At 45.7% G+C, this 12,732-nt stretch overlaps 1 protein-coding gene across 4 annotated transcripts; it reads left to right on the top strand.

The window, feature by feature from the left end:
- Positions 1–717: 717 nt before the first annotated feature.
- Positions 718–12,527, top strand: sh2d5 (SH2 domain containing 5). Of its 4 annotated transcripts, none has more exons than XM_064305223.1 (10): positions 718–1,459; positions 3,122–3,264; positions 4,933–5,013; positions 5,849–5,923; positions 6,719–6,865; positions 6,962–7,168; positions 8,696–8,879; positions 9,756–9,867; positions 11,115–11,274; positions 11,486–12,527. In XM_064305223.1, exons 2-10 carry the CDS (start codon positions 3,214–3,216, stop codon positions 11,690–11,692), a joined length of 1,224 nt encoding a protein of 407 aa, XP_064161293.1. In that variant the 5' UTR covers positions 718–1,459; positions 3,122–3,213; the 3' UTR covers positions 11,693–12,527. The 4 variants fall into 4 exon arrangements, with proteins under 4 accessions (XP_064161293.1, XP_064161295.1, XP_064161292.1 ...); XM_064305225.1 differs by having other exon boundaries at positions 718–1,574; positions 3,111–3,264; XM_064305222.1 differs by having other exon boundaries at positions 720–1,574.
- Positions 12,528–12,732: the final 205 nt, after the last annotated feature.

Genomic DNA, 12,732 nt, shown 5'->3' with positions numbered 1-12,732 from the left:
TGTCGGGGCTTTTAGGGCCTCGTGGTGAAAATACACTTCAAACTCCGAAACATTTTGTACAGTTACGTTTCCCCTCATTGTAAAGCCGGAAGTTCGTCAAGCACTTCTAGTATCTAAAATACATTTCACTGCTCACAAAAACTGACATGAACATGAAATTGACTATTGGTGTTGTGTTCTGTAAAATACAGAGCAAATTTAGAGAAAATGGTCTACAGTAGGCTATTCTATGTATTGGTGACTGTGTAAGAGTTTCTCACCTACTTTGTGTATTCATCAATTGTGTTGCCTCTTCTCTAGTTAATAAGTGGCATTCTTTTGTATTTTTGGCCTCAAGTGAAACTTTGAGATTAAATTTCTACCGCGTATTGACTTGCTTGTTTAGTTGGAATGATTATTCCCGGCAACAGTGAGTCATTCTGCTTTGTACTGAATACTGCGTTGTGTCTGATTAACGCCTACGATGGAGAACAGAGCCGGTATGACACCCCAATCCAGTGTTCTTTTATGTGCATTTTCCTCATTCCTTCAGCGTCCTATAATATTGGCCTACCTGTGCATGCAGAGGAGGGATGGGCGTTTAATCAATCTTCTGCCTCTAAACAATAATCAGGATTACTCAATGTCTCCGTAAGCTTTATTTCGTGTTTATTGGTGATTAACGCACAGAAAAGGCCAGGGATGAATTGCAGCAGATATAGTGCTCTCGTTGAGACGCACATGTTGTAAAATACCTGTAGCCTACCTGTTCATTCATGTAACGGATAGGGGCGTGTTTTGTACATTCTGCTTGACAACTAGACTACTCTGGTTTTTTTGCCTCAAGTTATCCGTCTGTTTGCAGATACTGTAGGCTAATCTTGGGCGTTGGTATGGAATGCTGAGGCTGCAATGCAGTCAAGAGGCCCTTTCATTCGTAAAAGAGATTTGTTTGGTATTTTCTGGAGAGAAAAAATGTGACGTTACGACAGACTTCTCAGTTGCTATATCACAAAGAGCTTTGAAAAAAATCACCTTCATTTCAGTTTTGAAGATATTAGGCCTATACCCGTTTTTTATAGGCAAGAAAATGCATTCTGCTCAGTTAGATTCAGTATGGCTAAAAGAATGAAACGTTTAACTTACAGGCCTACGGGCAGATGTATATTAGTTCAAATAATATATATTTGAAATCGTAGATAGCTTTGGACATGCTTATCGGGGCACATCCTATAGAGTTATTGCATTTTAGACCTGGTGAAGCCAGCAGCGTCTAAGACATTCGCCTAATCAGAGGCGGAGAACACGTAGCCTAGTGTAGTGAAAGAAGCCTACTTTTCTGGCTGCTTCCAGTCTGATGGTGAATTGGCTTTGCGTGTTTTTCTCTAATTTAGGCATATCTGAACAGAGTTGTTTGTTAATTGGACGCACCGGCGAAGCCCAAAGAACGAGTCTGATTTCGTCACAGACTGAGTAGGCGGTGAGTGTTGGCAGCGAGTCGTGGTTGTGAAATGTGGGAAGTCGGGAATTAGAGGAATTGGATCTGCGATCGAGGTGTTTCACCATGATGTGCTGTTAAAACTGCTGTTTTGAAAGTAAGACTTGACCAAACTTTTCGATTGTAGCTTGTCTATCTCTTCTCTTTACCTGTAGCCTATCATGTGAAAAAAATGGTAAGGGAGCTCTTCGGGAAAATCGGACATACAGGTAACGTTTTGTCTGTCGTGATCTGAAGTTTGTAACGTATTGAGAACAGCACAATCTCGCCCTTAGCCTGTGCGGTTAATTTCCATTGGCGTCGTGGTACAGGTGAGTGACACATTAGCCTGGTTAAATCATATCTGTATGCAGCGTTCTAAAGTCTAAATGGCTGCATTAGCCTAGTCCACGTCGTACGCGTCGTCTAAATGGAGTTCTGTTTTTTATAGACAACGGAAGGTGATTTGTAAATAAATAGTAGGCTAGCCTACATGTTTCATGTTAAGTATTTAGTCGACATGATTTGAGTCCATGCATAACAGTCACACTTCGATTCACAATAGGCGTGGGATCGAGTTGGAATCAGTGCAAGCACTGAACAACTAAAGTTGACCTTTTAGTGTGTTGTCACTTGTTGTGTTAGCTATATGAATGGGAGTCTATCTCAATGTGGTTTGAACAGATGTTATAGACTAGACCAGGGTTTTTCAAGCTGTTTTTCGCACCCTACCACAACTGCTACTTATGAAACGTAAAGATTGTTATTATTAACAGATATTAGATAGCCAATTACTGACTTGGGCGATAATTAAGCAGCGCTAACGTCAGATCAAGCTTTAATTTTCTGTAATGTGCAAATTATTCGGGTTTTCCATTAAATTATAGACTCACAGTTGATGTCAGTGGGTCTTAATTGCTGAAACAGGATACCTGATCACTGAAATAGCAATATTAGTACAAAATTACATTGAAACTTAAACGCATTTTTTCAACAACTTTAATTAATCAAGAGATTGGGTGTACAGTGGGTCCCCCGCACCGCGTGTGTAAACGACCTGTAAGGCCTGGCCTGAGCACTTCTGTGGATTTGAAGATGGACGAAATGAATCTTCCTCCCGGCCAAAACCCATAGAACTCTTAGGTTTACCGGAGTCTTCTAGTTCCTATGCTTTGTTATTGTTATTTTAATCTTGGTTTTTCAATTCTTTGACTATGTTTTCCTTTTTTGTTTTGCTGCGTATTAATTTATTTATTTATCTCATTGCTCTGTCTATCATTATTTTATCAAAGTGTTTTATTTATTTTTATAATTTTACTGGTTTTCTTGTTTTATGGATTTTTCCCAATGCGCACAGCATTCAAAATACAAAATTAGCTATACAGATAACGGCTGATTGGTTGATTTAATTAATCGATTCATTTAATTTTACTTAATTTAGCGTATCAGTTTTAATTGGTGGATATAGGCTACGTCTACGGAGTCGTGTTTTCCAAACTGGTCTCCCGCCAATCCGCAGCATCGAACTATGAAAGTCTGTCACCCGAGATGACGCGCTTTTCACCAGATAACGGATCATCACTTTGCCAAGACCAATACTTTCGGTTTTGCAGCTGCTGCAGTATGCAGTATCGTGCTTATGTGTTAACCACAGTATCGCTGCAGGTCTGCTGCCACCGCTGTAGCGCACAGGGCCGAGTGTGGAGCTTCGCCCGCGCCTGGAGGGAGGCCACTTGAGCATAAACACGCCTGAAGAAATGGGCGAAACTCCTGCCGGAGAGGGCAGCACGGTGACGCGGTCGGCCGAGGTAAACTCCGTTTCCGTATGTAATTCCCCCACTGCATAATAGGCTTATACATGAAGGTGATAACATTTGATGACTTCAGACAGCAAGGATGCTGTATTTTTTGTAGGTTGTGATGTCTGTGCCCACGTGCTGCTTAGTGACTAGGATATCAACATCTTACACCACTGGTTATGCCATGTCTGAATCCAGAAATTAAATGTAAGAACACTTTATTTTTTAGTGACCCCATATGCTAATTTCAGTTATTGTGAAGGCTTGTTTTTGTTCAGAAAGTTATCCGTAGTCTACTTTCGGATTACTGTAAATACAACAAAGACACTCAGAATTTAAAATTAATTGAACAGTTTTCTTGTCCCATTTTAAAAAAAAAGATTCTCTTAGAAAATGTTTGGTCAAGGTATCAAACACACGGTCAGTTCTTGTAATGCATAAGAATGATTAATCAAATGCAAGGAGTCAGGTGCCCTTATAATGATTAATAATCCAGCCAGTCTTCTGCTCCCCCTTTCTGTTTTCTTTTGAGCCGCCTTAATCCTCTGAGCAAGCTTGTGCTTTCCTCAGCGTGCAGTGTGCAGCCCACAGAGCTGTGCACACTGCAGAATGCATGTGGTGCATCTTGGTAATTTTTTGTTTGTTTCTCATACAGTTTCTTTCAGAACTGCTGCTATTTCATTCTGCACCTATTTGAAGTGCAGTATTTTATATTCCTGTCCATTTGAAATGAAGTTGGCCAGGAATGGTTGTGACCAGTCCAAGTTAAAATTGAAAAAAGCAGGGGTTTCTACCATTTCCTTTGGAGAAAACCCGCATATCGGTGGAGTTTCATGTTAGGAGAACTTCGGAGTTTGGCTGTGTGGTGGGTTCACTGAGATCAGGCCAGAGGACTGGATGTGTTGGCTGGAATGTGTTGGCTCGCTGGCCAGAGGCGAATGTGTGAGTCCTAATGAAAAAGCAGGGTCTGAATTCTTGGGAACCCGTAATCGTGGAGCAGAGAGAACGATTGCTGTGTTGGGTTCCTGAGATCAGGCCAGAGGACTGAATGTGTTGGGCTGAATGTGTTGGGCTCTGTGACATCAGGCCAGAGGACTGAATGTGTTGGGCTCTGTGACATCAGGCCAGAGGACTGGATGTGTTGGGCTCTGTGACATCAGGCCAGAGGACTGGATGTGTTGGGCTCTGTGACATCAGGCCAGAGGACTGGATGTGTTGGGCTCTGTGACATCAGGCCAGAGGACTGAATGTGTTGGGCTCTGTGACATCAGGCCAGAGGACTGAATGTGTTGGGCTCTGTGACATCAGGCCAGAGGACTGAATGTGTTGGGCTCTGTGACATCAGGCCAGAGGACTGAATGTGTTGGGCTCTGTGACATCAGGCCAGAGGACTGAATGTGTTGGGCTCTGTGACATCAGGCCAGAGGACTGAATGTGTTGGGCTCTGTGACATCAGGCCAGAGGACTGAATGTGTTGGGCTCTGTGACATCAGGCCAGAGGACTGAATGTGTTGGGCTCTGTGACATCAGGCCAGAGGACTGAATGTGTTGGGCTCTGTGACATCAGGCCAGAGGACTGAATGTGTGTGTCCAGCATGATTCTCCCAGTTTCCGCCGCAGAGCTTTCTGTGCTGTCCCGTTTGAGTGCTCATTTCAGTGCCTGTCCCCCTCCCGCAGTACGTGGGCTCCTTCCTGGTGGAAGACTGCTGTCTGGACGAGCAGATCCAGCGCCTGCATGCGCAGCTGCACTCCCTGGCGGTGGGTGCTCCAGACTGCAGGGTCACATGACTGACTTCAGCTGCTCTAGCTTGTTGATTATAGAACAGCAAACGTTGCCAAAACATCTTAAGAAATATGTCTCATACTACTTCATTTTTACCTGTTAACACAGCTGGAATTGCCCTGTCAACAAGCTTCAAAGAACCTTAACCAATAGCAGTGCAGGAAATTGTGTGTCAGTTAGCATATTGTATCAAGGCATGGGTAACCACTACGACATTTCTGAGCGTGTTGATGTGTTCTGGTTTGTCATGAGCTTGTGATGTGTCCATTTACGTGAGCTATGCTTGACTTTCCATACATCTTAATCACCTCAACACATCAAATTTTAACACAGAAATGTACAAGTACATTTTTGGCATGTTGAGATTTGTCGTGTTGATTCATTTTGTCTAAAGATGTCTAGTCTTCCCCTGTTGACACAGGAAAAATTGTACCATGGTGATCAAAAATAACCATGATGAGACATGTTGTTTGAGATATTTTGGCACTGTTGGCTTTCTATAGTTGATATTGTTGTCCGGGTTTGTGGCTGAAGCTTGTTTTAATCCCAAACTCAGTAGGTCACTGAAATTCACAAACTGAAAAAAATGAGCTAGTACTCCTAGATAGAGAGCAAAGTTTTGCCCCCCCACATCACAAGGATGGGACATACTGCACACACACAGTTTGTACATTGAAGTAAATGATATGGCTCATGCACATATGTACCGACTTCTGTTCTCTTGGCAGACTTTTTCATAGATGGCTTATACATGCTTTTATTTTCTGATCAGTGCTTTTCAGATGGTTCATTCATGTTTCTCTTGTCTAGACCTGCAAGAGGAGGAGGTCTGTCTCCTTGAAGTTCTCCATTAAGGGTGTGAAGGTGTACGACGAGGACGAAACTGTAAGGACTATATTCCTCAGCTATGAAATTGGACAGTTTGTGAGCTGAAGGACAAGGCCTTACAGCATGTTCCCATGGTTAAACTTGGCTGAATTCATTGGCTGATTTCAGGCAGTTTTTTCTCAAACTTGTCTAAAGTCAGTGTTGTTTGGACACTATTGTGTACAAATAAACATGATAAAATGCTGTCTGTCAGTTTAAAAACTAAATATACGTAATGAGGCCGGTGGGGAAAGTGGCTTAAATGGTGTGTGTCGTGCTGGGGGCTGTTAGCTTGTAGAAATGGAAGAGTTTACTTAAGTGTGTGCTTCTGTACAACAGGATCTGACCCTCTAAACCAGGTCCTCCTCTCATTATCTTATGGCTGCGTATTCTTCTGTGTCCAACAGCTGTCTGGTCTCTCCTCTGTCTGACGGTCATGTGGTCTCTCTTGTGTCAGCTGTGTGGTCTCTCCTCTCTGATGGCTGTGTGGTCTCTCCTCTGTCTTACATCTGTGTGGTCTCTCTTCTGTCTGATAGCTGTGTGGTCTGTCCAATTTCTGACAACTGTGTGGCCTTTCCTGTGACAGCTGTGTAGTCTCTCTTCTGTCTGATGGTCACGTGGTGTCTGCTGTGTGGTCTCTCCTCTGTCTGACAGCTGTGTGGTCTCTCCTATATCTTATGGCTCTGTGGTCTCTTCTGTCTTATAGCTGCGTGGTCTCTCCTCTGTCTGATGGTTGTGTGGTCTCTCCTCTGTCTTATAGGTGCGTGGTCTCACCTCTGTCTGATGGTTGTGTGGTCTCTCCTCTGTCTCTAGACCCTGCTGATGGCTCATGCGCTGCACAGAGTGTCCCTCTCTACAGCTCGCCCGTCAGACGCCCAGTTCGCCTTTGTGTCTCACAACCCCGGCAGCCTGGATGCACAGCTCTACTGCCACCTGTTCAAGGCCCGACATGCGCGCGCGGTAAGGCTCAGTCCCGCCGGACACGCATGCGCGTTAAGGGTCCGTCCAATCACATCCCGTGGCTCATCCGCCTCCCTCTTGTCTGTCCAATCTCAGGCCCAGTTTCTGAATCTACTCCTGTGCCGCTGTTTCCAGCTGTCTTACCTAGAGAAGCACCCCGAGGCAGCAGAAGGGCAGGCAGACAGGGGGGGCACCCTGCCCCCCCTGCCCCCGTCCCTCCTAAACCAGGGCTTCCCCCTCAGCGTCAGCGCTCTGGTGTCCTTCCGCAGAGCCCCCACCCAGGGGCTCCTGCCTGGAGAGAAGGTTACTCACTCACTCACTCACTCGCTCTGTCACTCATTCACTCACTCACTCATTCGCTCTGTCACTCATTCACTCACTCACTCGCTCACACTCACTCACTCACTCACTCACTCACACGTACACATGCACACACACACACACACTCACTCATTCTCACTCACTCGCACGTACACATGCACGCACACACTCACTCATTCTCAGTCACTCACTCACACGTGCACACACGCGCACGCACACACATGCACTGCCACTTGGAACTTCATGGATGTGATTATATGTACTTCCATATATATAATAGAAATCTTGCATTATTACTGTAAGTGTTTGAAGTTTTAACCCGAATATGAAAATGAGCTGGAGAGGTGGGAGTGTATGCTGGCTCAGTCACAGGGGTATGAGCAGGTTTAAATCTGCCCATGAGGTGGGATCCCCACACTTAACCTGAATTTATTCAGTAAAACGTCCAGCTGCATGAATGAGCTGAAATGATAAGCTGTGCATCATGGCCTGGTCAGCTGTCGTCATCATGGTGTCTGAATTATGACAGTGGGCCAGCCTGTTTCAGATGCGTAGCTGCAGTGCCTTTTCACTGGACAGTGACTTGCCCCTCAGATAACATTGGAAGGTTCTGAGAAAAGCCACATTCTTAATGGATGCCATCATTGTTGAGTGGTTAAATTTATCTCACGATTATGAAGTCCTGACCTTTCCCACAGTCCAAGAGCTTACTGATGAGACTGGCAAAGACAAGATTGCTTCAAGCTGTGTGTGTGTGTGTTTCTGTGTGAGAGAGAGAGAGTGAGAGTGTGTCCGTGTGTGTGTGTGCATGTGTGTATATGGGAGAGTGTGTGTGTGTGTGCGTGCGTGCGTGTGTGTGTGTGTCTATGGAAGAGAGTGAGTGTGTGTGAGAGAGTGTGTGTGTGTATGGGAGAGAATGTGTGTGAGAGCGCGTGTGTGCGAATGTTCGTGTATGCACGTGCGTGTGAGTGTGCGTGTGTGTATATGGGAAATAGTGTGTATGGGAGAGCGTGTGTGCGCGTGTGTGTGTGTGTGTGTGTGTGTGTGCACGCGTGATCTGTGTTGAGTTCTGGAGGAGTACAGCCTGTTGCTGGGAGCTGATCTGTGGGAGGGCTGGCTCTGGCTCTGGCTCTTACTGTGCTGGGTGAGAGGACGACTGCACAATGTGCTGCTGTGGACTTTCCAAAGCCCACTGTGTGCTTGGATTGCACACTAACTTCAAATGCATCATTTTGCATCTGGCAACACCCCCAGCATTACCCACCAAACAGGAAGTAAGACTGTTACAAAGCATAGCAGGCAGTTCTACCCTCCTTTCCCACCCCCCTTTGTATGTTTTTAAAAAAAACTTTATTCAGACCAGGAAAAACAGAGAAGGTAACGGCTGGAGAAGAGATCACAGCTGTGCCATGGCAGAGCTCAAACCCCCACCTGTAGGGGGGATTTCCGAAATCATAAGTGCTCTGCTTTCTGACTGAATGTGTAATTTAACCCCAGTCCCTTGTGTAGGTGCCCTCCAGGGCAGCTGATGACAGGCAGAGCAGCCCAGAGGAAGGCCCCGCCCCCTCCTCTCCCACTTTGGTGCGCAAGAAGGCCATCCGAAACAAAGTACTGCGCTCAGGGGCCTACCGGTCCTTCACCTACACCCCCCACAAACAGCGCCTCCTGCAGGACCGGCTGAACTCCCAACCAGGTGGGCCCAGTGTTCACAGAGCGCTGTCCAGGGTCAGAAGCTTCATTAGGTAATTTATACCCTTTACTGAACGTGCTGGGCCCTCTCTGACATCACACAACAGGGGTTTGTGCACACAGTCCATTCAGTAATGCGATCCTCACCCTGCACTGGGAATTTGTGTGAAAGATTCATTAGGGTGACGTGCACCCCCGAGGTGATGGGTTTTCTACAATGCACCACAGCCAACTGACTGGGTGGGAGTTATTCTGCTGCACTTTCCTGTATTACAGAAGGTAATTGGTGTGCATGTTTCTAATGTTTTAAGTGAGACCCTTGAATAAGGCTTCTAATTCTCTGTAAACACTGGTGAGTAGATCCTGTGTGAAATGGTGATGAGAGCAGAGTCCCCTGCAGGGTCACACACAGCAGGAGATCTTTGCCGTTTGCAGAGAGATTCCCCCAATTGGGAAATATCCACTAATATTCCCGCAATTGGGAAATGTCCACTAATATTTCCCCAAATGGGAAATATCCTTTAATAAACCCCCCAAATGGGAAATATCCACTAATATTCTCCCAAATGGAAAATATCCACTAATATTCTCCCAAATGGGAAATATCCACTAATGTTCCCCCAAATGGGAAATATCCACTAATGTTCCCCCAAATGGGAAATATCCACTAATGTTCCCCCAAATGGGAAATATCCACTAATGTTCCCCCAAATGGAAATATCCACTAATGTTCCCCCAAATGGGAAATATCCACTAATGTTCCCCCGAATGGGAAATATCCTCTAATATCCCCCAAAATATAGTATTATGCTGATTATAATTGAGACTTTTTCTACAATGAAAGTGCTGGACTGACTGGGGTCGCTTGTGCTTGGAGCAGGAAGGGCGCTGGACAACCCGCCGGTTCCCCTGTCCAAACCGCGCCCACTCAGTTTGGCGGAGACGGAGGAGGCCCTGGCAGAGGTTGTGTGGTCCTGGGCCGGAATCTCCAGGTGCGTCCCACCCCCCCCCCCACCACACCCCACCCCTGTACCCCCAAATCCACCAGTCTCCACCTACTCCCCTGTCCCCCAGACCTGCCCTGTGACCTCCCCATGTCTCTGCCATTTCCATCTGTTATCTTTGTCTCTGTTAATTTGGGAGAGCACAACGTTCCCCACAGAAACACGCGATACCAATCGCCAGCAATCTCACTGCCGGTAATCACACCGGTAATCACACTGCCAGTAATCTCACTGCCGATACTCTCACCGCTGTAATCACGCCGGTAATTACACTGCCGTTAATATCACGGGTAATCTCAGTGGCGGTAATCACACTGCCGGTAATCACACCTGTAATCACACTGCCGGTAATTACACTGCCGGTAATATCACGGGTAATCTCACTGCCGGTACTCTCACTGCCGGTACTCTCACTGCCGGTAATCACACTGCCGGTAATCTCACAGGTAATCTCACTGCCAGTAATCTCACTGGTAATCTCACCGCCGGTAATCTCACCGCCGGTAATCTCACTGCCGGTAATCACACTGCCAGGAATCACACTGCCAGTCCCTGGTGTACAGTTGGGTGCTTCCAGTTTCTGCTCTCAGTTCTTGTTCAGAATGTCTGTCTTTTCAAAAGGTCTTGATGTTGGAGGCTTTTGGCTCAGTGTTTTGGTCAGTGTTTTGGCGCAGTGTTTTGGCTCAGTGTTTTGGCTCAGTGTTTTGGGCTCAGTGTTTTGGCTTTGTGTTTTGGTCAGTGTTTTGGGCTCAGAGTTTGGACAGGGTTTTGGGCTCAGTGTTTTGGTCGGTGTTTTGGACCCAGAGTTTGGTCAGTGTTTTGGACCCAGAGTTTGGTCAGTGTTTTGGCTCAGTGTTTCAGCACAGTGTTTTGGCTCAGTGTTTTGGGCTCAGTGTTTTAGGCTCGGTGTTTCGGTGCAGTGTTTTGGGCTCAGAGTTTGGTCAGTGTTTCGGCGCAGAGTTTTGGTCAGTGTTTTGGGCTCAGAGTTTGGTCAGTGTTTCGGCACAGAGTTTTGGCTCTGTTTCGGCGCAGAGATTTGGTCAGTGTTTTGGGCTCAGAGTTTGGTCAGTGTTTCAGCGCAGTGTTTTGGGCTCCTGTATTCAGTTGGTGGTGATGTCACAGTTCCTTTCAGTGCCCTCCTTAGTTTACCTGAAGACACGAGGGCCTGAGTGCTGATGGGGAGTGAGTAAGCTGGGGCATCTGAGGCTAAGATGTCACTTCCTGTTTCCTGCCAGTGACAGCAGCTCAGCCCTGCTGGCAGAGGACGTTCTGGGGTCCTTCCTGTTGTGCTCTCGGACAGAAGCGCCTAGCTGTGGATCCCTCATCGTACGCTGCCCTTCTGGCCTTGTCACCTTCCCCATCCGAAGCACTGCCAAAGGAAAATACCTGCTGCAGGTAGGGCGGGATGGGTGAACGCAGCAGTGACTCGCTCTCTTTTATTGTGATGGTTGATCGTTTTATTGCTTCAGTGCTGGTGCTTTTCCTGCTCCATAGCTGTGCTCTAAATCCTCCTGAATGTACATACATATCCATGTCAGAGCGATATCCGGTCACTACTAAGAGTAACTCATTTTGATTTATGCTCTTTGTTTTGTCCTCTTGTCAGAACTGCCACACACAATTTGACAGCATTGCTTCAATAATGGAGCACTACACTGAGAGCAGAGGGGAGCTGGAATGCCTGCTGAGCTGTGCCCGGGTCAACCACTGCTATGAGTGGGAGGAAAAGGCAGGAAAGTCCCAGGCTTCTGGCCTGCTGAAAGGTTCCAGTAGATGCATGTCAAAAAGCAAACCAAGAGAAGAGTGGGTTTAAACCACTTTCTCATGGCTCACTATTAGTCCGTTTATCTTGCCAGTTAACAGAAGGTAAAGCTGAGCGAGCTGTATTTGTATATTTTTGGATCATATATTTTTGGATTGTATATTTTTATTAAGACCTACCTACTTAATTCCCAGCAATGAGACCTGAGAAAGAAACTCAGAGATGGGGGTGTGTGTTTGGAGCAGTTGTCTCTGGTGGGGGGAGGGGCAGGGGACTTTTTAAAACATAGTGTGACTCCTTTACGATGAACCTTCTGAGGGTTACATTTGCCGTAGCACTTTATAAATGTTTTCATACTTTTATTTTTTAATCAGTTTTTTTAATGCCATCCTGAAAATGTGTTTTCACTTTTTACCAATTCATATTTTTAAAACATCAAAACAAGAGAGATTCATTACCATCACTTCCACACTCCTTGGTCTGCTGTCTATTCCTACCCCAAACCCTGGACCACAGTGTCCTGTTCCTGGACAAGGTTGAACCAGGTGTTTTTTTTTTTTTTGGAAGGGGGTTCTGGGTACAGGAAACGGGGGAGATGAACCCTGTAGAAATGACTGCTTCAGGTGCAGCAGCAGTTGCCATAGTGTCTGCATGCGTTACGCATACAGCAGGGCCAGAACTGTATTCATCATTTTTAAATGTTTTAAATCTTTTTTTAAAGAAACATCCCTGTGTATTAATATGCAGATTAACTGTAGTGATTTGAGGACTTAATGTATAACAAAGTGCATTTAAATATTTCTTGTTTTCTTTTTAATCCAAATATAGAAACCTTTTGAGCAGTTACTGCCTATGCAGATAATAAACCCCAGTTAAGTACAGAAAACCTGGTGTGCAGTCAGTGCTTGCTCTATCTGCTGTTTTTTTTTTTTACATTAATTTAGTTTAATTTTAGTGGCGATGCCTCTGCTTGTCTGTGCTTTCAGCATAATACTGTCTTCACAGCTTCATATTATACTATCTTCCAGCCTTTTTAACAGACTCCAGGGACTATGACAGCAGCTCCTACACATTTGACTTTTTCCCCTTTT

Source organism: Anguilla rostrata, chromosome 13, assembly GCF_018555375.3.
Source record: "Anguilla rostrata isolate EN2019 chromosome 13, ASM1855537v3, whole genome shotgun sequence".
NCBI classification, from domain to species: domain Eukaryota; kingdom Metazoa; phylum Chordata; class Actinopteri; order Anguilliformes; family Anguillidae; genus Anguilla; species Anguilla rostrata.
The sequence above is the reverse complement of the archived record's forward strand: the minus strand, read 5'-3'. Positions and strand labels throughout refer to the sequence as shown.

Bases quoted from the DNA above. Each gene is read 5' to 3' on its own strand.
- sh2d5 (XM_064305223.1), top strand. From the start codon at position 3,214: ATGGGCGAAACTCCTGCCGGAGAGGGCAGCACGGTGACGCGGTCGGCC. The intron at 3,265-4,932 runs GTAAACTCCGTT...CCCCTCCCGCAG, and splicing joins CGGTGACGCGGTCGGCCGAG to TACGTGGGCTCCTTCCTGGT. The intron at 5,924-6,718 runs GTAAGGACTATA...CTCTGTCTCTAG, and splicing joins TGTACGACGAGGACGAAACT to ACCCTGCTGATGGCTCATGC.